Source organism: Myotis davidii, unplaced genomic scaffold, assembly GCF_000327345.1.
Source record: "Myotis davidii unplaced genomic scaffold, ASM32734v1 scaffold226, whole genome shotgun sequence".
NCBI classification, from domain to species: domain Eukaryota; kingdom Metazoa; phylum Chordata; class Mammalia; order Chiroptera; family Vespertilionidae; genus Myotis; species Myotis davidii.
Genome location: NW_006297224.1, coordinates 1,217,818 through 1,242,112, shown reverse-complemented (window position 1 = coordinate 1,242,112; position 24,295 = coordinate 1,217,818). Strand labels below are relative to the sequence as shown.

The window sequence follows — 24,295 nt, the reverse complement described above, 5'->3', positions numbered from 1 at the left end:
TATTCTCTGACATTTCTGGGAAGCTACAAGCCTAAAGTCAGGATGATGACAGGGTTGGTTACTTCCAGAAGTTATGAAGGAGATGCCAGCAATCCTGACATTCCTTAACTTGTAACTGTATCACTCCAGCACATGGCTGCCTTCCCCGTGTATCTCTCATTTCTCTGTATCCGAATTTCCCTTCCTTTTCTCTCTTTTTATTTTAAAATATATTTTTATTGATTTCAGAGAGGGAGAGGGAGAGAGAGAAGCATCAATGATGAGAGAGAATCATTGATCGGTTGCTTCCTGCACACCCTCCTCTGGGGATCAAGCCTGCAACCTGGGCATATGCCCTTGGTCAGAATCAAACCCAGGACCCTTCAGTCTTCAGGATGATGCTCTATCCACTGAGCCAAACTGTCTAGGGCCCTTCCTTTTCTCTTATAAAGGCACCAGCCATTGGATTTAGGGCCCACCCTTTAGTATGACTAGATCTCAACTTGATTACAATCTGCAAAGATGCTACTTCCAAGTAAAGTCACAGGTACAAGGAGAACACACAGTATTTATTCAAAACTCATCAAATGAGAAGCCAGGCTGGTATAGTCAAAAGATCTCTTGGACTTAGAAGTTGAAGGTCTTTGTGGAAGTGTTGGCTGCTACTAATGAGCCCTTAAAACTTGATAAATACGCCCTGGCTGGTGTTGCTCAATGGTTAAGAGCGTTGGCCAGTGCACCGAAGGGTCATGGGTTTGATTCCCAGTCAAGGGTACATACCTTGGTGTGGGTTTGCTCCCCACCCCTGGTCAGGGCCCTTGTGGAAGGCAACCAGTCAATGTGTCTCTCTCTCATTGATGTTTCTCTCCCTCTCTCTCTCCTCCCTCACTCCCTCCCTTCCATTCTCTCTGAAAAGCAATGGGGAAAATGTCCTTAGGTTAGGATTAACAAAGAAAAGTAAAAAAAACCCAAAAAACCTTGAGGAATCATTTAGCACCCTCTGATCCTTACTTTTCTCCTTTGCAAAATAGGAATGCTAACCCTACACTAACAAGGGTGTTGAACGACTTAATGGCAGTGACTGCGCTTTGGGAGCATAAAACTTCATTATATCAGCAATTATGAAGAGATGCCAGTGTCCTTTTTTTCTCTTTCTCCTAGTTTTTTACTTGAAAAATTTGAAGCCTATAGAAGTGTTGAATAGTCTATCAAATCTTTGTTGATTATTAATAATTTTATTTATGTATATCTTTTAAATATTTATATCTACATTTTATAGACGTTAAATGAACCGTTTGAAAGCAATTTCGGACTCTAGGGTAATTACAATGGCAACATTGAAGTTTTAATGTAACGATTTTAAGAATTACATAAACTACAGAGGTTTATTCATTCATCAAGTTATTTATTCAGGCATTCCTATGTAGCAGAACATAAGCTAAGGAGGTGGTACAAAAATAAGTGATGCATGGACCCTAACTTCAGCAGCTGCGATTCCAACAGGAGAGACAGTGACATAAATAGCTTCCTATGGTGATAAATATTGTAATCGTCTGCGCAGAGTGGGACTGAAGTGTTGAGAGGGGTCACTGTGCTGCCTCGTGCACTTTCCAAATGAAGTCTAGGTAAGCTGAGATTCGCTTGGAAGATGTAGTTAACTAGGCTAGACACCGAGAGGGAACATGGGCCACCGGACACCCTGGGCCAAGATTCGTAATCATTTCACACTTAATATTTAGTGGCAACCACCTGAAAAGTGGATTTCCCAAATTTACACACACAAACAATCAGTCGGAAAAATAAAACCAAAAGTGAAATACCTTCAAGGGGTCTAGGATTGCTTTTTAAATGTAGTTAGCTAGGCTAGACACCGAGAGGGAACATGGGCCACCGGAGACCCTGGGCCAAGATTCGTAACCATTTCACACTTAATATTTAGTGGCAACCACCTGAAAAGTGGATTTCCCAAATTTACACACACAAACAATCAGTCAGAAAAATAAAACCAAAAGTGAAATACTTTCAAGGGGTCTAGGATTGTTTTTTAAAAACATATGGGTTTTGATTTCAGAGAGGAAAGAAGAAGGAGAGATAGAAACATCAACGATGAGAGAGAATCATTGATCAGCTGCCTCCTGCATGCCCCCCACAGGGGACTGAGCCCGCAACCCCGGCATGTGTCCTGACCAGAAGGGAACTGTGATCTCCTGGTTCATATGTCTACGCTCAACCACTGAGCCACTCCAGCTGGGCTAGTTTTTGCTTTTAAAATAAAATAGACCTATTTAGCATTCATTTCTCTTGGTAATGTTCTGATTGATTTAGAAAGAACAAGTATGCAGTGCTTTTCCCCATAAGATGCCCCTTTTGAACTTTATTGTAAAAACGGTGACAGAGGATAAATCCAGGTACACTTTCCTAGTTTACAGCATGAAAGACATTTGGCTACTCATATTATCAAAAACCAGTCTTTTACCTTTCGTTTTTAATATGCTGTCTCTAACAAGTAAAGGCAGAGTTTAACCAGCATTAGAGTTGTTTCTTCTTGGTTTTAGACCATCCTGTTTACATGCAGGAAATCTTATCAACAAGAGATAGTCCTTTATGCCACGCAAGAGTAAAATCTGCTGAAAACATTCATTTCGAAAGTTTGTCTTATGTGGGCATTTTTGTGATCATCAGCAACAGGGGTGGGGCGTGTTCTGATATTTCAAATTTTGAGGGGAAAGTGCCTTGAAATTTGGGTTTTTTCCCCTTGTCTCAAACTTGCTGGCGTAGATTTCCTGAAGTTTCCTTGTCCTCAGTGAGATAGCCTCCATGCTGTAGCGAATCCTGGAATTTGCACTCCACCTCTGACCTAATCCACACAGCAAGCTGCCGCCCATCACAGCTGCTCCCTTCTTGGAGCTGGAGTGCGTCTCTCCCCTCGGATGGGTGTGTTTGCCCTGCACCTCGTTACCTAGCCGCCTGCAGGACCATCGGACAGATTTTTTTCTGCTTGGTCATCTTTTCTGCTGATACTCTGCAAGTTGGGGCCTGCTTTTACAATAGCATGTTTTTTTATTCTTGTATTTCCTTTCCAGCAAATGATGAAAAGATAGATGAACTTGACTCTTAAGCAGTGAAGTGAAGCGCATTTATTATTCTTCAATTGGAAATTTGCATACCGCACAACTGAATATGAAGTGTCCTTTATTTAAACACTATTTGTGACTCTTTATTTAACATCTAGGTTCAAGAACCTAGTAATAAAAAAAAGGAGTAAATTGTAATTCTGGTGTGGTTTTTGTTGTTGTTGTTTCAAATACCAGCTCGAGCACACTTACCAACTAGCATATCATAAAAAGTGAAATATGGTTGGTTTCTATGTTGTCCACAGACATTTCGAACAGATGAGTGACTTGGGTTGAAATAGTATCAAACTAGAAATATGAATTTAAAGTCTTGAATAAACTAAGTGGAAAGAAAAAATTTTTCTTGGGATAAGTAATTATTAGTAACTTATTAAGATAGAGTATAATTCCATCAAACTGTGTTTCACGGTTTTCTCTTGGTGCTGTAGCAAATTACCTCAGGTTTAGTAGCTTCCAATAACACTGAGTTATTCTCTTATCACCTGGAGGTCAGAAGTCTGAAATCAAGGTGATGGCAGGGCTGCTCTGCTCCCGGAAGCTTTCATTTCCTGGCCTGTGTGGGCTTCGAGAGGCCGCCTGCACTCCTTGGCGTGTGACCCCTTCCATCACGCCAACCTCTTGTTTCCATTGTCACATCTCCAGTTCTTCTCTCTGATATCCTGCATCCCTTCGTCAGGCCCATCTGGATAATCCAGGGGAACCTCCCCATCTCGGCATGCTTACTTTAGTAACACCTGCAGAATCCCTTTTGCTATATGAGGTAGTACTCACGGGTTCTGGGGATTAGGATGTGGAGGTCTTTGCGGAACCATCATTCAGCTGACCACGCCCACTAAATTCCAGGTGTTTTTGCGTTGAGCTAGGTAAATGAAAGTTAAAAAAAAAAAAAAAAGGTGAGGGAACTCAGTGTTCAGTCCTCTGCTCCTTAGAATGTAAGTAGTATTGTCCCATTTTTTTTTGTATGATCCAGGGCTGCTGCTGATTCTTTCAGGGCTTGAAGTTGAATGTCTAGAGTAGGAGCTTGTTTACCATCATAAAAGAAATACAGATTTCTAGGATTATATTCTATTTCTAAGAGAGTATGAGCTTCAAGTCATTCATTCAACAAATATCTTTTACAGCGGTTCTCAACCTTCTGGCCCTTTAAATACAGTTCCTCATGTTGTGACCCAACCATAAAATTATTTTCATTGCTACTTCATAACTGTAATGTTGCTGCTGTTGTGAATCATAATGTAAATATCTGATATGCAGGAAGATCTTAGGCGACCCCTGTGAAAGGGTCGTTCGACCGCCAAAGGGGTCGCGACCCACAGGTTGAGAACCGCTGATCTATTAAGTATCCACTGTGTGACAAACATAGGCTGGGCCCCAATGATATACAAGTTAAGCAAGTTCCCTCTTTGCTCTTTCAGAGCCAGGTTACTCTTTTCAAAATCCTTTGTCGTGTAAACACAGTCCAACCCCATGTAAAGTTTCATGCACATGAGAAATTAGCAAGGTCTCAGGAAGGTATTTTTAAAAGTCTGATTTGAAATATTTTCAGATTTTTATATTTGGCTTTAGTTTTTGTTCTTGTAATTAAGTTGTAGGTCTATTAACTTCAGATGTTTAATACAAGATTGGGAAAATAATGATTGAAAATTTAAATTTTCTTTGTTACAGATGTTTCATTTGGAGCCTTTGAATCATACACTATTTAACTCAGAAATATTTCAACCAGAGATGCCAATGCCAACAGGTAAGGAAACTCCTCACTCCCAGTGCCCTTCTTACTTGGCTTTTACTTTTTTAAATTCAGGATTTGCTAATGATCTCTTTTAGAAATTCAGTGATGTACCTGTAAAGAAAATGGTGATTTATGTTCTAAAAATCTATCTTTTAGCCCTATCCAGTTTTGCTAAGTGGTTAGAGCGTTGGCCTGCGGACCAAAGATTCCAGGTTCAATTCTGGTCAAGGGCACGTACCTTGGTTGTAGGCTTCTCCCTGGCCCAGGCCCTCATCAGGGCCCGTGCAGGAGGCAACCAATCAGTGTGTTTCTCTCACATCGATATTTCTCTCTGTTTTTCCCTCTCTCTTCTGCCCTCTCTAAAAATCAATGGAAAAGCCCTGACTGGTTTGGCTCAGTGGATAGAGCGTCGGCCTACGGACTGAAGGGTCCCGGGTTCAATTCCGGTCAAGGACATGTACCTTGGTTGCGGGCACATCCCCAATGCAGGGTGTGCAGGAGGCAGCTGACCGATGTTTCTCTCTCATCGATGTTTCTAACTCTCTATCCCTCTCCGTTCCTCTCTGTAAAAAATCAATAAAATATATTTTTAAAAAATAATAAAATAAAAATCAATGGAAAAATATCCTCGTTTGAGGATTTAAAAAACACACAATCTTTTAATATACTTTCTTGAAATATATTTGCACAAAAATCTTTCACCCCCATTGCTCATTGTATGACTTACAATTGTTGCTAATATCTGCTAAGACAGCTCAGAAGGAATTTCTTCACTCAATGTAAGGATTTTCCCTTTGAGCCAATCTTACCATCTGAGTTATTTTTAACTCCTCTTTGTTTTGTCCCAGACTCTGGCAGTTTCAACTCCTCAAATCTATTACAGAAACATTCATTTGAGTACCTATTGTGTATGCTAGGCAACAGGGGTACAAGTGTACAAAAATCAGCTCAGTAGAAAAAACATCATCTTTTAAAAAAAACTTTTAGCTTTACTTTCTGCCCAGTTGGATAAAACACATGATAATCATCCTTCCTTCTAATGTGACTTTGTTAATCATCTCCACACACAAATTGTGTTGATTTATTGATTTATATGTAAGCTCGGTGTGATGGTTCTTTCTAGTACCACCACCAGTGGTACTGAACAGACATTCACAAGCACAGTGTGAGTCAATGATGGGAGTTGTGTATAAAACGGAGTTTTATAATCACCAGAGTGGACCTCCGCTCTTTGGTTTACCATGGACTTGCTTAGCCTCATCGGAAGAATTTGTCCAATTTGTATCATTCTCATGTAAGCAATAACTATTATTGTTATTCTGGTACTTATTTTTTAGATCAGAATGTTTTTCTACATTTTAGTCTCTATTATTTCTGGAACTTCATGGGAGGATATTAATAAATCTGCTTTTCCTTCACCTTCACCATCAGAAGTTGTATTGCTGAGGTCTTTTTCTCTGTACCCCACAAAACACATTTTATAGGCTCCTGAGTCTAAGATCTCATGAGCTGCTGTCCAATTTTAACTTTTAAGTCAGCTTCCTGTGAAGAACAAGTAAATATCTTGGTAGCTTCTGTGTTTCCTGTCAACTTTCAATTCTGGGGATCAGAGCGTTTTTCTTAGTATTAATGCTTTACTGAAAACATCAGGACTTGGTTCTGCCCTGAGGAAACATATACCTTTCCATTTAATGCCTACAGATGCCAAACAGAATCCTGAGGCCAGTGCTTTCATAATGTCTTTATTTCATCAAGTTTATGGAAGTAGAAATAAGATTACCCAGAGAATATATTTTGTAGTCAGAGCTTCACATTGTAGAAATTATTTTGCCATAATATTAGAAAAGCTTTTAAAATTATACCAAAAAGATTTATTTCCCAGTTATTACCTCATCATTTTTATTGTTATATTTCCTCTCTGCTGCAGTAGCATAGTCAAGTTTTTATAATCCAAGATGTATGCTATTTTATTCACGTTTTAAAGGGCAGAAAGATCATAGATACCAATGTTGTAATTTTCACATGGACTATTTTATCTTATATGTTTCTTGAAATCTAAAATCATAAGTAGTTCTATTACTTGTTGAAAGCTATGAGATATAGTACAGCTATTAAATCTATAACATTGCCTTTGCTGGTTTGCTCAGTGGGTGGAGCGTTGGCCTGCAGACTGAAGGGTCCCGGCTTCGATTCCAGTCAAGGGCACATGCCCAAAGTATTTTTCTTAGTATTAATCTTTTATTGAAAACATCAGGACTTGGTTCTGCCCTTAGAAAACATACTAGTATACCTTTCCTTTGGGCTCGATCCCTAATAGGGGCGTGCAGGAGGCAGCCGATCAATGATTCTCTCTCATCATTGATGTTTGTCTGTCTCTCTCCTTCTCCCTTCCTCTCTGAAGTTAATAAAAAATGCACATATATTGAAAATCTATAACATTATGCTGTTTTTTTACATTTCTCTATAAAAGTGGGTTTTCACATCATGGGATAGACATGTGACCAAAAAAATTTAGCATTAAAACAAATATATGGGTATCAAGTGTAATTTTCTAGTTGATTTAAGTTTTGAGTGTGTTCCCTGAAAGAAAAATTGCCTCATTTCACTAACAAAATTCCCAAACCTTGAAATTTCACATTTTTAAAGGAAATATAATTATTTAGCAAAAATAATAGGAAAGCTTCAAGAGCTTTTAGAAGAATTAATAGTGAGAAACTAACATAAAAGAATATAAATAATAATTGAAAAATAAAATGTAATTGAAAAATAAATAATAATAAGTGAGAGACTTGAAGTTTAGCGTAAATATGCTCCAACTCCCCTATATTTTCTGTGGCTTCCAAATGCTGCTCTGTTAGAGGCCTCTCTTCCTGATATGTTCATTTAGCATCCTAGCGGGAATGATTCTATGACTATATCTGTTACACTGGCATACAAGTTATATGTTAGTAGTGTGGAAATATTTCTATTTCTAATTGGTTTTATTTTTCTTATCAAAAATTAAATTCTAGCCATGTTTTAGAATCTTAAAATTGCAACTCCTTTTCTAAAAGTAATTGAAAATGTGCAGGGATGAATTTTATACAGATAAAAGAAATAATTTACATAAACTATACTATATCAGCCAGTCATTTCTCATATTTTCTTTTGTGTGGATGTTTTGCTTCAAATTGAGTCATTTTTCAACTGGCTTTCTTGCAAATTTCTTGAATAGTAATAGGAAATAATTATACCTTTATTACCTCTAGATCTCTAGCCTTATTTTGATTCATCATAAAACTAAAAGGATAAAAATAATTTCTCTCTTAATTTAGTTGTTTATTTTTTAGTTCAACCTGAAGGTTTTTCATTCTTCTTAAATGTATTTATCTAAAGTAATAGGACTTGAATTTCTGGCTAAGAGACAGTGGAGATTGAAATGGACACAAGCATTCTCCTAGTATATATATATATATATTTTTGTAGTACTGAACTTTTGCATTAACATTCAAACAGATGAGAAACAGCATATGCCTTTATTTATTGAAGAGCTATGGGTTATTATATTGTTGACATAAGACACCCTGGGGAGCTTAGGGACTTTCTCATATTGAACATATTTATATTTATACTGTCAGAGATTCTGATATTGCTTTGAATTTCCAAAGTCAGATATAATCAGAATATGGATTAAGCTTCTAGTTTTTCTTTATGTTTTTATAATAATTAATTGGTATGCACCTACCATTAATTAAATTATTTTCAGGATTTTACAAAATGCTTATGCTTTTTTAGAACAAAGTTTATATCAGAGCATAGTATGCAGAAATTGTATTCAAACATCAAAAGGTATAAATTAATTAGAAAAGTCCATCATATTTGGTAGATCAAATTAAATTTGAGAAAGAGCGGGAACAAGCTAGCTAGTTAGGAAATGAAGGCTAGTTCTTAAGGGATTCGAGTAAGGGAAAGGAACCAGGAAGGTAATGTGAGGAAAAGCAGGCAGGATTAGACCATTATCCGTATATTTCACACATGTAGGTGTCATTTCAGTCTGGTAATGTCACATGAAGCACATTCCCTCTGAGGGAAAGAAGTCAGTATCTAATGCTGTGAAGGCAAAAAAAAAAAAAAATTCATAGAGTCCAGGAAGTCATTGCTGCTTTTAATTGGTATTCATGTCATTTTTAAAATGCTTTGTTAATACACAAGACTATGAAGGCTATTCACATATTAATCTTTACCAAACACCAGGCCTTTTGTTAGGTTGTACAATGTACCGTCACCATTCAAGAAATGTTTTTTTATTGTGGTTCTCTAAATGTATAAAACTGTTAAAATAATAATAAATTTAATATTCAAATGAGGAAGGTAAATTATATCCTTGTGAAATCTTAGCTAAAAATTGTCACTGAAAATTTTATTCTAAAACATAATTTCAGTTTTTTACTTGCTTAATATTTTTATATCAGATTTGAGAAGCCTCACATTCTTTTGGTTTTTGTCTGTTGTTTTTGTTTTTAGCAGATGGCCCATACCTTCAAATATTAGAGCAACCTAAACAGGTAAGAAGATTAAAGGAGTGGGAACTTTCTCTTTAATGTTAGATCCATAAGTTTAATATTAATATCTCAAGCACCAAAAAATAGTAACTGAATTTTGTGAAGGAAGTAGCTGATCTGGAAGATCAACAACTTGCCAAATTATGTAACAACTTCATTCGTCCATTTTACATTTCTCTTAGTCATTCTGCAGACCATCTTGAGTCTCAATATGTAGTTCTGTAAAACTTCAGTTAATTATAGATCCTTGGTATCTTGCTATCTCCACCAACTTTGCTTACCAGTCACACCTAGGAAAGATAGGCTCTCTCCATTCATACAGAAATAATACATGCATGCAGCTCACATACATGGAATTACATCCATCAGTCGTGTCCATCACATGCAGTACTGCTTAGCCTTCCTCCTACCGCTAGTAGCTCCAGCCTTTTCTGCTCTGTATTTAGAACATGTACCCTAAGATATTAAAACCACCAGTGGGAGATAAATAGTATTAGAATGGACACTTGAGTTCTCTTCCTTCTGGTGTTAACTTTAGACTCAGCCTCTTTGGAGTCAAGAGAAGGAGCATTTTATTTTCTCAGGTTCTTCCTCTTTCCACTGGATTCTGTAGGGGATCTCTGGGAATAGAAGTGGCCTCCTCACTCTGCTTCAAACCTGTCGATAATAGTTACTGGAAATTGGGTGGAACCGGTGCTATGAAAGAGGAAGAAAGAGATCCTTTAATATCTGCCTGTAGATTTTAGTTATTAGGAGATAGAAGTGATGATATAGTCCTCTACAGATTGAGGATAGTCAGTAAATCTCTGAATGGATGTGCTTACCAAACTTATGTGAGACAGTGGGTTTGTATATCTGCTGTCCTGCACTTATATTACCCAGTACTTTTCCTAAATGTTTTTAGTAGCTCAGGTGAGTGAGTGTGGCACTTTCACATTTAACAAATGCTAACTAGGTCGAGAACTTAGTGCATTTATTGTGGCTACTATAATGGTGGTGTTGTATATGTATTTGGATTTTGGTCAACATTTAAAGGGCATAAATATCTTAACTATCACCAATAGACTATTGTTATAAGGTTGAACTTAGATAAAAGTTTTTGATATGGGGACTGGAATGCCATATGAGATTTTGGGGCATTGCTCTAGTAGCTTATAGGTGACTCAACCGGACTCCACAGTCTGCCAACATTACTTTACTTATGTCCAATTCCATAGTGGTGACTTCTCACAGCAGGTCACCACTTCCCTCAAAGACCCTCCTAGGGGAACTTTATCCCTGAAATTTTGTGCAGGTGTCTGGCCTCCTGGAAAATTTTCTAGTTGGAAGATCTGGGTAATTTGTGACAATGAGAAATCAACTAAAAATTATTTTGTCTGCATACCAAGGCATGTTTTCAAATATCCGTTTTCATAAGCGTAGCACTACAATGAGAATTTTAAATGCATTTCTTAATAAGGCTCTAACAGTTATAAGGAAAAATTGGCATTTATAGTTTACCTTAAGGAAATGATGTATTTCCAAAATTCAAAACATAATTCACTCTATGTGGAGATGTAAAAGCTCACCTGAGTAAAACAATGTGTTTATTTACCAAACTGATGTTATTTTGATGTCTGACTCCAGTGAAAGTAAGAAAGTTGTATTCAAGTCAGACTTTCTGACTGGGTAGACGTAGGTTTGCCTTTGAGGTTGATGACTCATTTTAAGCAAATGGAGATACTGAGATGAATGGCTGTGGATTCGAAAACCTTTAATCTCAGAAACATAGAATCAGAAATACATCTAGACTATGCATTGAAGACACCCTATCTCCCTTTAAAAAAAGTAAGAAATTTCTACCCTCAGGTTAAAATTCCTTTAGAACTTTAGATACTCTTATGCAACCATGAGAAATATCTATTTTTTAACTTAAGCAAGCTATTAAGACACGTTTCTTTACTCATATTCTATTTAATACCACTCCCAATAAAACATAAAAGTACACATGCTATATTTTCCCAACTGTCCTAAAGGAATTTCATGATTCAAGATAATGAATTGCTTTATTGCATTTAAAAAAATAAAAGTTAGAAAAATGTTCTTTTTTCCTTTGAGGTCTTTTTGCCACAATTCTCCCCAGTTCTGACAGAGATGAGTCACAGCATAGACTACTAATCTTTAAAATATCCAGTTCTGTTGCGTATTACTCATTGGTAATTATCTAATACTGTTTAAAAACTGAAGTTGTATTTAGATTGTGTAGCAGTCAAGTGAATTTCTGCCTTTATTCTGGAGGCTAACTATTGCATATTCTGATGCTTTTTCATGCTTTTAGAAAGCCCATTTAATTATTAAGAATAAGCAACAACTTTTGTGTACAAAAGGTATAGGGCTGAATTTGTATTTTTTAGTTTTAATTTTTTGAGAGGCAAAATAGAAGAGCTGCCCCTAAATGACTAACCTCACCTCAAAAGTCTTCTCTAGTATTTAGGTCCCACTTTGACGAGTTGATCACACCTCCAGACCTGTGACTTGAGAAGCTTTCCTTCACTAGAGAACTTACTTCAGGCCCTATTTATCTCCTGAAACATGCTTTAATGCTGATCCTCTTTGCAAATCAGGAAGATCTCAGAGAGTATAGGGACAGAGGGTTCCAGATGCCAGAGATTTAAATTCATTCGGGACTTCTGGACCACTCAGAGACTTTCCCAGGACCCTGCACAAGAAATAATGAAATGTAGTGCAGCCTAAGGAGGGTGAGAATTTTACATTGATCGATGAGCTCAAAGCTGTTAAAACCTTTGTGTTTGCCCAGCCGGTGTGGCTCAGTGGTCAACCGATGAACCAGATGAGCGTCAACCAATGAACCAGAAGTCATGGTTGGATTCCCAGTTGGGGCACATGCCCGGGTTGTGGGCTCAATCCCCAGCGGGGGACCCTAATGAGGCAGCTGATCAACGATTCTCTCTCATCATTGATGTTTCTATCTCTCCCTTCCTCTCTGAAATCAATAAAAATATATTTAAAAACATCAGAGTTGCTATGACTGCAGGGTAGAAGCCCCACCAGGGAGCAGTGGGTGTGCGGAGCTCCTCGTGACCTAGTGATCTAACACTGTTTAGATGAAGTCAGTCCCACAATAAAAATAAATTCCCGTGCCCTAACCGGTTTGGCTCAGTGGATAGAGCGTCGGCCTGCGGACTGAAGGGTCCCAGGTTCGATTCCGGCCGAGGGCATGTACCTTGGTTGCGGGCACATCCCCAGTAGGAGGTGTGCAGGAGGCAGCTGATCGATGTTTCTCTCTCATTGATGTTTCTAACTCTCTATCCCTCTCCCTTCCTCTCTGTATAAAATCAATAAAATATATTTAAAAAAATAAATAAATAAATGACCAGTGAGATTGTTACTTAAAGTGTATTAACAAACCCTTTTCACCAAAGGATGAATTTGAAAAATGAAAAATTATCCAGTTAGTGACTGTATAATTATAACAACTATTGCTACCACAAATTGAGTTACATCCTTATAAAGTTGCATCTTTCAGGAAATACATTGAAAGTTTCCTTAATATTAAGATGATGATAGCCATTCTCCTAATTGCCCTTGTTTTTATCTTTGTATACAAATTATAGTTGTTAGTTTTGTAAATCATAAAATGTTAGATCTGGGATAGACCTTAAAGGTAGTCTAGTCTAATCTCATTTGTATAGATTATAAACATACAGGACTTAGGGTTTTTCAGCCCACAGTAGTCCATATAGTGAAGACTTTAGCTAACTCTACATTGATTTACAATAGTTTTCAAGTTCTTTGGCTAATAATAATATTTAAAGGGTCTGGTTTTGGACTCATTAAGGTCAGTTCATATCAAGAGTTGGAGCTTGATAATATCAATAATCATAAAATCAAAAGAACTTATCTTCTGAATTATTGAGAGAAACTGGCCAAATGTCGGGCCGAGCATAGGATGTGTCTACAGCACTGACGTGCTGTATTTAACAAGGCATTTCTGTGTTCCCTGCTGAGCCAACTGTAACCAGAGAAGATAAAGGAATTCCTCTAAGTAAGCGTCAAAGAAGCGTAACTTGGAGTGCAATATGGCCAAGTTCAGAGCTTGGCGGCAGCAATTTGAGATGGAGCAGCTCTGGTTGAAACAAGCTGTAGCACGTCCAGTCTAACGCTTCCGCAGCTCACTCCTCACCTGTGCAGAGCAGGAGAGTTTCTGCGGGGTTAGGGACCTCACTTTTAAGCCACCAGCACACAAATACCAATTAACCTCAGTGTTCATAGTAAGATTATGGGAACAGTGGTTTTCATTTACATAATCCTCTCTCACACATTTCTTGTTTTTTTCTCTCAAATCTAATACACAAAAGAATTAAAAATTTGTATATAATTTTGTCCTAGTGCTTTTTAATAAGCATTTCTCAAACGTGTTGGCTCTATGCTCACCTTTGCAGAGAGGATTTCGTTTCCGTTATGTCTGTGAAGGCCCGTCCCATGGCGGACTCCCTGGTGCATCTAGTGAAAAGAACAAGAAGTCCTACCCTCAGGTCAAAGTAAGTTCATGATGCCTTCCTATGTGGACTTTGGAAGATTGGATTTCCTAGCAGTGCAAGTGATGAACTGCTTTACATGAATATAATTTGCTTTTACCCTTAAGCTGAAATATTCACATGATTATTATAATTTTCTAATAGAAATGTGTCTCTTAGCAATAGAAATGACAGATTTTGAAACCTCATTATTATTTCCATTCAGTAGAAATTATTTCAAACTTAGCTAACCAACTTTTACTATTTCTTCCTCACTTTAAAGGGTTTTTTAATTGTATACCTCTTGATACATTAAGAAATCTTTAAAACAAGTGCTTGATTTCAGCTTTTTAGAGATTTAGAGAAAACTGAAACAGGTGACTGAGTGTCTGGTTGTATAACATAGTATTTAAGATCATGAATTCAGGTCCAGACTGTTATCCATTTCTAAACTTCAGTACCCTAATATGTAAAATGCAGAAATATTGATGGTATATACTTCATCGAGTCTCTTAGAGATTAAACAAGAGCCCGGAAGTACCACAGGGTCTCTGCTTGAGCAAATGTACATCACACGTGGAGGTCCCTGGAATGTTCCGCTTGATGATGTGCCTGTGGTGTGCTTGGTGGAGTCCTTTACACACCTTCAGGTTCTTTTTCTATTTGTTAATTTAAGAAGAATATCTTTGTTTAAGTTAATTTGAGATTTTTTATTTTCATAAATGGTGCCATATTTCATTGACTGATTGATAATGGTTTTGCAGATAAGCCCTCCTACAATTGCAATTTCATTGTTTATAAAAGTTTGTATTGTTCAATACTTCAGGGCTTCAGCAAAAGGTTACTGACTTAGTTCTCACTAACGTATGTGCCCCCCTTCGGATATGACTTACTTTTGGCCTCAGTTTTTGTGCTTGTTTGTTCTTGTGAATAAGTGAAGGACAACAGGACAGGCCCTCAGGAAAATCAAGATGTCAAGGAAATTTGTCTTTGGTTGCCAGGTTTGCATCTTGTTTCCTCCCTCTCCTCTTCCCCACTTTTAGCCCAGATCTTTCTAATTTCTTACCCCTGTTCTGAAACAAAATACAGAATACTGTGAGGTCATTCTTTACCTTTTGAATGAAACCCACCCATATTATCGAGTGTGGATTCTATCAATCATATTTGCATTTTAAGTCTCCTAGCTCTCCTGTGGAATGAAAGACGTTTTTCTTTTCGGGGTCAGAGCAGGGTAAATATGATGTGTTTAGCTTGCAGGAGATGACAGTCTTATGGTCACAGTCCTTGGGAATCTAGACGAGGAAAGAGGAGCAGCAGTTAAACAAGAGAATTTATTAAGCACCAAAGATTTGCCAAGTGCTTTGCATATATTACCTCTTCTAATCCTTGTAACAACCCTGGTAAGTTAAAAGTGTAATGCTTATGAGGAAGTTGAGGCTCCGAGAGAAGAATTAACTTGCCTTTCTCACAAAATTGTGTCTCTTTATCCTACAGCTGACTATTGCTTATTGAACTTGCACACGGAATGTGCGCATTTGGGTTGCTGGGGGCAGGGACCAAGGGGGCAGAACGTGGGAGGACAATATATATATATATATATATACATATATATATGTTTATGTGTGTACACATATGTTTATGTGTGTACTTGTGATAAGATAATTGAAAGATACATGTTATTAGCATTGACAATGATTATAATTACTGAAGAATTAACATTAAGAAAAAAAACTGGGAGTTTTTTCTGGCCTGGCTCTGTACAAAAATGTAAATTGTGGTATTTTCATGAACGATTTACTTCTATTGCTCTGGTCTTTTGTGGCTGAGTAGCCATTCTTGATACTAACAAGCACATGGCATTCATTAACTTTGCTGTAAATGTGTTATCTAATTAACTTTATGCATCCATTTATGCTCAGTCTTCATACAGCCTTCTCACATAGTGGTTACTGCCTTACATTTACAAAATAATTAGAAATGAAACAACCCAATGGTCCTTAGAGGTTCTTGTCAAATTATAGTTTTCGGTATCAACGAGTTTAATACTTAGTGGGAGATACAGATATATAAGCAACTGATACTAAAGGAAGTCAAAATGCACATGTGTAAATTGGTCATTGTTAAACTTCAGCTGTGGCTTTATTATTCCTGCTACCCATTTATTTCTTATTCACTAACTCCACATATATGTATTAAGCATTAAAGCATTTAATCCAGTTGTAAGAAAAGGAAGAACAGTGTAGAGATCTGTTACAAGCTGGCATTGTTCTTCTAGCCTATTCTTGTCCACTGAGAGTTTAAATGACTCTGTTTTTTGTAACAGTTAAAGGAAGTAATTTTATTTATCTTGGAAGCTCTTGAGCAGAAGGATGGGGAGGAGGAAGAGAAAGCGACAACCATGAGATATTTTTCCCAGAGCTCTTCTCCCAATATCACTTTCAATAGTCTTTTCATAATGAATAGATAAGGGTGACCTTTCAGTTTACAGGGGGATTTTAAATCCCTTTAAAAATTTGGCAGAGGAAAGACTCGCTCTCATTGTATGTCTCCTATCAGGAGGACCTTTACAACTGTACCTGTGTTCTGCAGTAGGTAACCAGGCAAACACTCTATGTGAGGCTGTGAGGGAAGCCGTGGACAGACCCGGCTAGATCAGGGGTTCTCAGACTCAGCTCTGTTGACATTTTGAGCCAGAAAACTCTGTTGTAACGGGATTGCCAGTGCCTTATAGGATGTTCAGCAGCATCCCTGGCTTCTGCCTACTAGATGCCAATAACATCCCTACCGCTGTGACAACCAAAAGTGTCTCCAGACATTGCCAGGTGTCCCCTGGGAGGCAAAATCACCCTGCTTATAAACCACCCATCCAGATGCAATGTCCAGTCAGCCTTAACCTTGCCCTGTACATGCGTTTCTACTCGAAAGCTCTGGCCAAAGGTTCCAGGGGATTGCCTACGTATATTATTTTGCATATGTACTTTTCCTGGTTATTGGTAGACACTTATTTTCAAGCTGATGATCATGGTGACTATAATTTCTTCTAGAACCTCGGAACTAGGGTAGTTGGATATTAAGGAAAACGATAGAAAAGAGAAGAAGACATATCTTAAATAGTCCATATTCTATGAGAACTGCATATCTAAAAGTTAGCATAGGAGTTCTGTTGGCTCTGGGCATAAATTGTTACAGAAGAGAAAGTGAAAGTGGAGAGGGGTTCCGTCAAGGCTGACCCGGCAGAGCCCTGTGTGCGCAGTGGGAGCATCTGTGGACTGGTCCTCATCCAGCCTCTGTGGAGGGAGGTGTAAGGGAAAGCGCCTCACTTACACCCCAGGATCCATTGCACAGGGACTTCAAAGGGCGGGCATTTACATTTCCTGGGGGAAAATATTTCTGAGATGTACATACACTACTCATTTAATAAAGTCCGTTTGTCAGGCTTAACTGTAAAATGTTACGGGCTCTACCTTTTCCTTCCCTACATACTAGTCCAGCTTCTTCCTCTTTTCTCCACTCCAGCCTCCCTCCCTCCTCCCATCATGCCTCTGTGAGATCACACCACTCCCTTGAGAGGCCCTGAGAGGCAGGTGGCTCAGCGTGTGCTCAGTCACATGCAGGCAGCGCAAAGGGTCGGGGCCACCTGAAAGCTGTTGGGGCTGCCTGAGGTCTGGGGGTGCAGACCCGTAACTGTGCTTTACGGACCATGTACATAGATAACCTGCTTGGCTTAGCCTCTTGCTGATTGTCCAAATATACCTCAGTTTAAGTCATTCTAAAACTAACTCTAGGAGGCTGCACCGACCTTCCTTTTTCTACTGAATTTTGTCCCAGGTTTGAAACCCTGTTTCAGAAAAACTCGGTGTAGGCTAGGCTTAGGCACTCTCTTACTATGTCGAGATTATTTCTAGAACTCAGGCTACCGCACCACCTGGTGCTCTGCATGTTTATTTCATGTCACAGAACCTTGCTTAGCTTTCTGGAGTTTTGCTATGAGAGTCGTCACATTCTCTTTTAACAACTGTTTTAATTATAAAGGATTTCAAGCATATAGATCACTTAAAAACTGTTCATTTAATAACAGACACCAGGTATCACCATCTCAATTTAATACCTATTAACATTTTAACCGTATTTGCTTCTGAGCTCTCTCCCTCTTTCTAAAATAAAACATAGTTACAGCTAAAGCCCCACCCATTCATCACCTTTTCCTTCTTTAGACATACACTTCTATTCTGAGTTTTCATTCTCTGAAATGTTTTCACTGGCTTCGTCCTTTTCCAGGGCAAATAAGAATTAAAACTGGGCTTTATTGAAGATTGGTGTTCACTGTGATCCTATTGATCCCCCTTTATCATCTAGATAAACCTTTTTCATTCACAATGACACAGTGTATTCTGACTTTTACAGCAAATAATAATAATAATAAATAATAATAGTGAAAAAATCTAAAGTAAATATGCAGTCTAACTCTTATGTCTTGCTTTTCTTTTTTTAAAAAAAAAAAAGCTTCCTGTTGTTAAACGTTTAATAATCTATTATACTGTCCTATAAAGCGTCCCTTTAAAGTTTCCTCAGTTCTAATTTCATTGGGAGCTCCTACTGGCAGATGCTGGCAGAAAAGCACAGGCACCTTCCTTGAGGCCGAGCTTGTCCCTGCCTGTCTTTGACTCAACAAGGAGTGCCAGGGAAGGCTCATTTCCCTCTTTTTCCCGAAAGTTATGCATGGGATTTTTATTAATCAAACAAACTGCCTTCCTCTTCACAGAGGTGGACAGGTGCCAACAGGAGCAGCCCCACAGGGCTTCAGAAACCCTCCCTGCTTCTTTTCCAGAGAGCACCCATTCGCGGCTGGGGTGGCATCCTCTAGTGGGGCTCACCCCGTGCCAAGCAGAAATCAGCACAAGGAGCCTTGACTCTAACGTACAAATAGCTTGCCCGTGGTATCCTTATTTTCTCTTTAGTGATCAATATCAAATGCATGGACTGCCACTGGAAGCATAGCTGATGTAAGTGTGACTATTTTTAATCAAATGTTTTCTGAAAGCTAATTGTCACTTATGTTTTCTTTCCTGCGTGTTTTAGGTTGAACAGGAGGCATATGGTGAAATGTTTAGGTCACCAGCAGCTGTTTTGTTGTCCTTCCCCACCCCCCTGCCAAGATTAATTATTTTCAAATCAATTATTAGTACCTTTCACTTAAAAATCCTAAATGCTAAGTTTCTGTTGAGGTCAAATAAAGACTGGCTGATCTGCTGTGGCATTTAAGGATATCACATATCCTTGCATAACCTTCCTTTCCTTTGTATAGACTTGCCTGGTTTGGGAAGTTTGCCATTTTAAGGACCTAGTTATAATACCAATTTCAAATAAAGTAATCTGATTCAATTACTGAAAACAACAGGGAAGATCACCAACAATCAATTAGGCAAGCATATAGAACCTGGTCCATAGCATTTACTAAAATTTCCATCAACACTCCCAAGCTGTTCACTATTTGCATATGTTAATAATGGGAAATCACTGTATTCTCTATGGACAGAGCCCTGTGTTACATATATTGAAGAGAAGGGCTTTGTAATCTGGATCCCTTTGAGTGGTTTCAGAAGGATTTGGGATTTCTGAATTTATATGCAGTATTTTATGTATGTGTGTATATAGTTTTCTGGGGAGATAAGTATGTCCTTTTATCAGAATTTCAAAGGGAAGGATTCAAACACAGCTAAAAACCAGTGCCGTAGAGTACATGTTACTTGAGCTTTTTGACAGCAGCTAGTTAAAAAACTAATCCTATATAATAAAAGTCTAATATGCAAATTGTCCCCTCGACCAGGGGTTCGACCGGGAGTTCAACCAGGGGGTGGGGCCAGCCAACGGTCCTCGTCCCCTCCCTGCTGGCCAGCCCCACCCCAGCCGGTGGTGGCAGCAGGCGGCCAGGGGAAGGGAGGCCCTGGTGGGCCACCAGCAGCCACAAGGGACCTTACATGTGTATGAGTTTCGTGCACTGGGCCTCTAGTGTATATATAAATGTCTTTTTATTTTTAATTTTGGTATTTTTAATCTTATATTTATAGTTTTGCATTCTTTACCCATTTTAAGCAAGTTGAAATACTTCAGATTGCTAAAGGCAAAGCCCAACAAAGCCTCCCCTCACTTCAGGTGTAGGGTAGAAAAGAGGGGAGACTTGGTATCCACAGCCAATAAAGGTGAATAGGCTTCCCACTTTTTCTCTCCTGCTCTTCCATAGATTCAGCATGGAGTTATCCAATAATGGTTGAAGCCAAAGGACAGAAAACAATTGACTAAAGGATAGATATTCACTGAACACTGTGTCAGTTCCTGCTCTAACAAAATATTACCTTGTAGAATGTTTTTTAAAATAGCCCTCTAAATTCTAAATTCACTGTATGCATTCATAGTCTCCATTATAAACTAGAGGAAGCTACTTGCTGGAGGAAACCTCTAGCACAGATCATTGCTGTAAAAACTTAGCCCATAGAAGTGATTAGAACCATAGGCTCCTGGAATTTACAAATTGCTTGAATTTTAGTTTAATTTTTGTCGGTCCTGGCTTGGGGACCTTCTTCTGTTGACCATTCCCATTTTTCTCCCTTAAATGCATGGTTGTTCCTAGGACCATTGTTCATGCTGAAGCAAATCTCTGATGGCTTTTTCTAACCCCAGTGGTCCCAGGAAAGGTTGCATACCATCTCCTCATTCCTAACATTCAGGAATTCGGGTCTCATTAACTCACATACTGATTATTCTTCTTGTTAAGGTAAAACTGTAACCCAAGTTCTACAGCCCCAAATGTGTAATCCCTCCTCCTTCACAGAGAAACATTTTCAACCTGTCAGCAGGTGTAGAGGTGAGGCTGTAAACTACCCTGCAGCTGCAGTCCCCTCTCCTGACATGACAGGTGGATGTCAGATCAGAATCCTCTAGCCTACATTTACCTCTCTGGGTCTCAGGAGGGTGGACTCGAAGTGCATGCAGACTTTCACAGACATGCCTCTCACCTTTAGGTCCTTATCTACCCAACAGAATGATTACAGGGATAGCTTGCTGTGCTTGCTTACATCTCATTTAATCGTGACAATAGCCCATTGAGGTAGGTTTTATGGTCCTCATTTGAAAAACGAGGAAATGGAAGCCTAGCGAATAAAAAAACTTACCCTGGATCTCTCAGCCTTTCAGAGAGGGAGTCAGGATTTCAGTTTAATCAGTGTGACTTAAGATTCTACACTCTTAACCATGAATTATCATAATGTTAAGGGTCCATTTCTACTCATGGAGGTCCTTTAAACCTGCATTTCTTGGTCATGGGCATTCATCAGAATCACCAAGAATATTCTAACCACAGAGATGCCTGGGACCCACTTCATACATGCTGTATCACAATGAGTCATTTAGCCAATCCGGGGTTATATGATAATTTCTAAGGATTCATTTCTTATAATGACAAGGTACAACAACAGATGAAGGACTAGGTAAGCCATAGTATAATCAGGAATAGAATATTATGCCACAGTTTAAAAAAATAATGATGAAGGCTCTGTACAACATGGGGAACTGCTTATGACCTCATGCTGAGGCGGGTGGAGGGGAAGCAAGATTCCCCAAATTGCAATCATAATCACTGAAAGGATTTAACCCAGTGAAAAAGTTAAAGTCAAGATTACAGACAGTGGAAGAAAGAATTATCAAAATGAAAAATAAGTCTGAAGTAATGTGCAATGCAGCACAGAGAGACAGAAAACTTGAAAGGAAGGGTGAGATGCAGGGCACAGGAGAAAGTAACCAGTGTCTAATTCAAGTGCTGGAAGGAGGTAATATTGCTGCAGTTGCTGGTCCTACACTTAGAGGTTCTAGGTGTGGGGTCAGGTTCAGGCGGCTCGTGGACCACACTTTTAGGTTTTAAAGCAGGGGTCCTCAAACTACGGCCCATGGGCCACATGCAAATACAAATACTGTATTTGTTCCCGTTTTGTTTTTTTTACTTCAAAATAAGATATTTGCAGTGTGCATAGGAATTTGTTCATAGTTTTTTTTATAAACTATAGTCCGGCCCTCCAATGGTCTGAGGGACAGTGAACTGGCCCCCTGTTTAAAAAGTGTGAGGACCCCTGTACAGCATTAGCTCTGACGTCAGTTAGTCGGGACTGGGCATGATGTTGATTCCTAGTTCTGTGACTTACCAGCGGAGTTATTTCACCTGGTCAAGCCTCAGTTTCTGCATATGAAAAGTTGAGATAAATACTACATACTTCATAGGATATATGTAAAAATTGAGCTGCTCAATGCATGGCACCTAGTAAGTACTTAAAAATGATAGTTGCTTCTATTTTTATATACCCGCATACATTATTTTGAGTATTGTATGGCAACTTTGCTGATTGGTTTATGAAACATGGATCTACACAGAAGCTTCACCAGTTCCCTTTTATTTCCAGCACAACCCCTCTATTCAGTTCTGCTTCCACTCTGTTTATACCATGTCCTTCTTTTCTCTGGGGTTGTTAATTATTAAGGTGGAAGATTGAATCCAGATGCTGTGCCAGAAGCTGACTTTTAGATGTAACACATGATTAAATATGAAAATCTTATAGGTAGCAGGAGTCCAGAAAGGAATTTATTAAATGACTAGAGGCCTGGTACACGAATTCATCCACTGGTGGGGTCCAGCTGGCCAGCCCGATGGATGCCATCAGGGGTTGGCCGGCTGGGGCAAGGGGCCACAGGCAGTTTGCCAACCGGCCCCACTCCCGACTGGCGTGGGAGGACCTGCTTGGGAGCGGGGCTAGCCAGTGGGAGGGGCCAAGGGTGTTCTGGTCATTCTGCCGCTCGGTCAATTTGCATATTACCCTTTTACTATATAGAATTGTTAGGCTCCTTAACTGTTTTCTCTTAGCCACTATACATATACAAATTTGCAGGAGTATTGCATTAGTTTCCTAAGGCTGCCATAACAATTTACCACAAACTGGGTGTTTTAAAGCAACAGAAACTTACGCTTTCACAATCCTGGAGGCTAGAAGCTCAAAATCAAGTTGCCAGCAAGGCCATGCTTCTCTGATGGTTTGGGAAGAGTCCTTCCTTGCTGGTTCCTAGCTTCTGGTGGTGCCGATGTTCCATGGCATTGCTTGGCTTCGTCACTCCAATTTCTGCCTGTCTGCCCATGGCTGATGTCTTTCTATCACTCTGTGTCTGAATCTCACTCTCCTCTCTCTTATAAAGATCCCAATCATTGCATTTAGGTCCCACCATAATCCAGTTGACCTCATCTTAATTATATCTGCAGAGACCCTATTTTCAAATAAGGTCACATTCTGAGGTTCTGAGTGGACATGAATTTGGAAGGGGGGACACTGGTCAACCCATTACAAGTATATTATAGCATTACGCTTAAAAACCAGTGGTCCTGAAAGTATAAGATAATGACCACTTTAGCCCATGGTGCACTGGGAAAGACATTTACACGTACCCACGATGTTCCCTTATATATCGTTATTATATATTTAGGGAGCAGTAGAAAAATCAAGTTGAAAGAGTTTTCCAGTATTCTTAATAATTTATTTAAGAAAGTAATTCCTATTCTATTTCTCCATTGAGTAGATGATGGGCCTTAAATACTGTGGTATGCTAGTAAATCTTTAATAATTGGTTCTCTAGGAAAACAAAATAAGCCCTGATTTGTAGCATTTGTCTATTTCCTTGATCCCGTGGCCAATTTCAAGTTATCAGCATGAAGTCAACTGGCTTGCAAAATTTCTGAAAATTTAACATTCAACTTTTGTGAGCAGGTCAAGCCAACTCTAGCATACCACTGCAAGAGTTCCTAAGGAAAACAGATATGAGATCACAGCCTAGATATTAACCCAATGAGCAATAGTCAGATCAAGAAAAGGTAATAAATTGCTTCATATAAGGTTCTTTGTTTGTGTGTTATATAATACCAGGGACTTTGCAGGATCTGAGTAAACCCAATAAATTGCTAAAGTGGAGACATATGTGACATAGTAGATAAATGAGCTGTGGTTTAGTGAGCAAAATATCATACTTGAAAGCAAGCTAGATCTTACTCAAGATTATGCCTTTACAGATGGGGTGATCTTCAACAAGTCACTTAATCTCTTCCAACTTTCTTTTCCTCATTTATAAGATGAAAATAAAAAGACCTACCTCACAGGAATAGCATTAGGATTAAGTGAAGGAATTGACATCAAAGCACCTAACACCATCCCTGGCACGTCAATAGCATTAAATGTTTATCCCGGACGTTTATGTTTTTAATTTAAAAAATCTTGGAAAATGCCTATAAAATGATGGTTAGCTCCATGAAGGCAGGGTTAATTTTTTTTCTATTGTTGTTTACTGCTGTATCTCCAGTACCGGAACAAT

The 24,295-nt window shown here is 38.7% G+C and overlaps 1 protein-coding gene across 8 annotated transcripts in view; it reads left to right on the top strand.

Moving 5' to 3' along the window:
* NFKB1 (nuclear factor of kappa light polypeptide gene enhancer in B-cells 1) overlaps positions 1–24,295 on the top strand; it is a 122,823-nt gene that overhangs the window by 417 nt on the left and 98,111 nt on the right. For 3 of the 8 annotated variants that reach the window (XR_001515397.1, XM_006772996.2, XM_015569991.1), the window contains exons 2-4: positions 4,779–4,854; positions 9,346–9,386; positions 13,826–13,924. Coding sequence is in view for 6 of the 8 variants with exons in the window: in XM_006772996.2 (XP_006773059.1) it covers positions 4,779–4,854; positions 9,346–9,386; positions 13,826–13,924 (216 nt within the window). In the remaining 2 variants the exon portion in view is untranslated. Of the gene's footprint in view, positions 1–4,778; positions 4,855–9,345; positions 9,387–13,825; positions 13,925–14,856; positions 14,902–24,295 lie in introns of those variants that run through there. The other 5 variants (XM_006772997.2, XM_015569990.1, XM_015569989.1 and 2 more) reach the window with 5 other exon arrangements.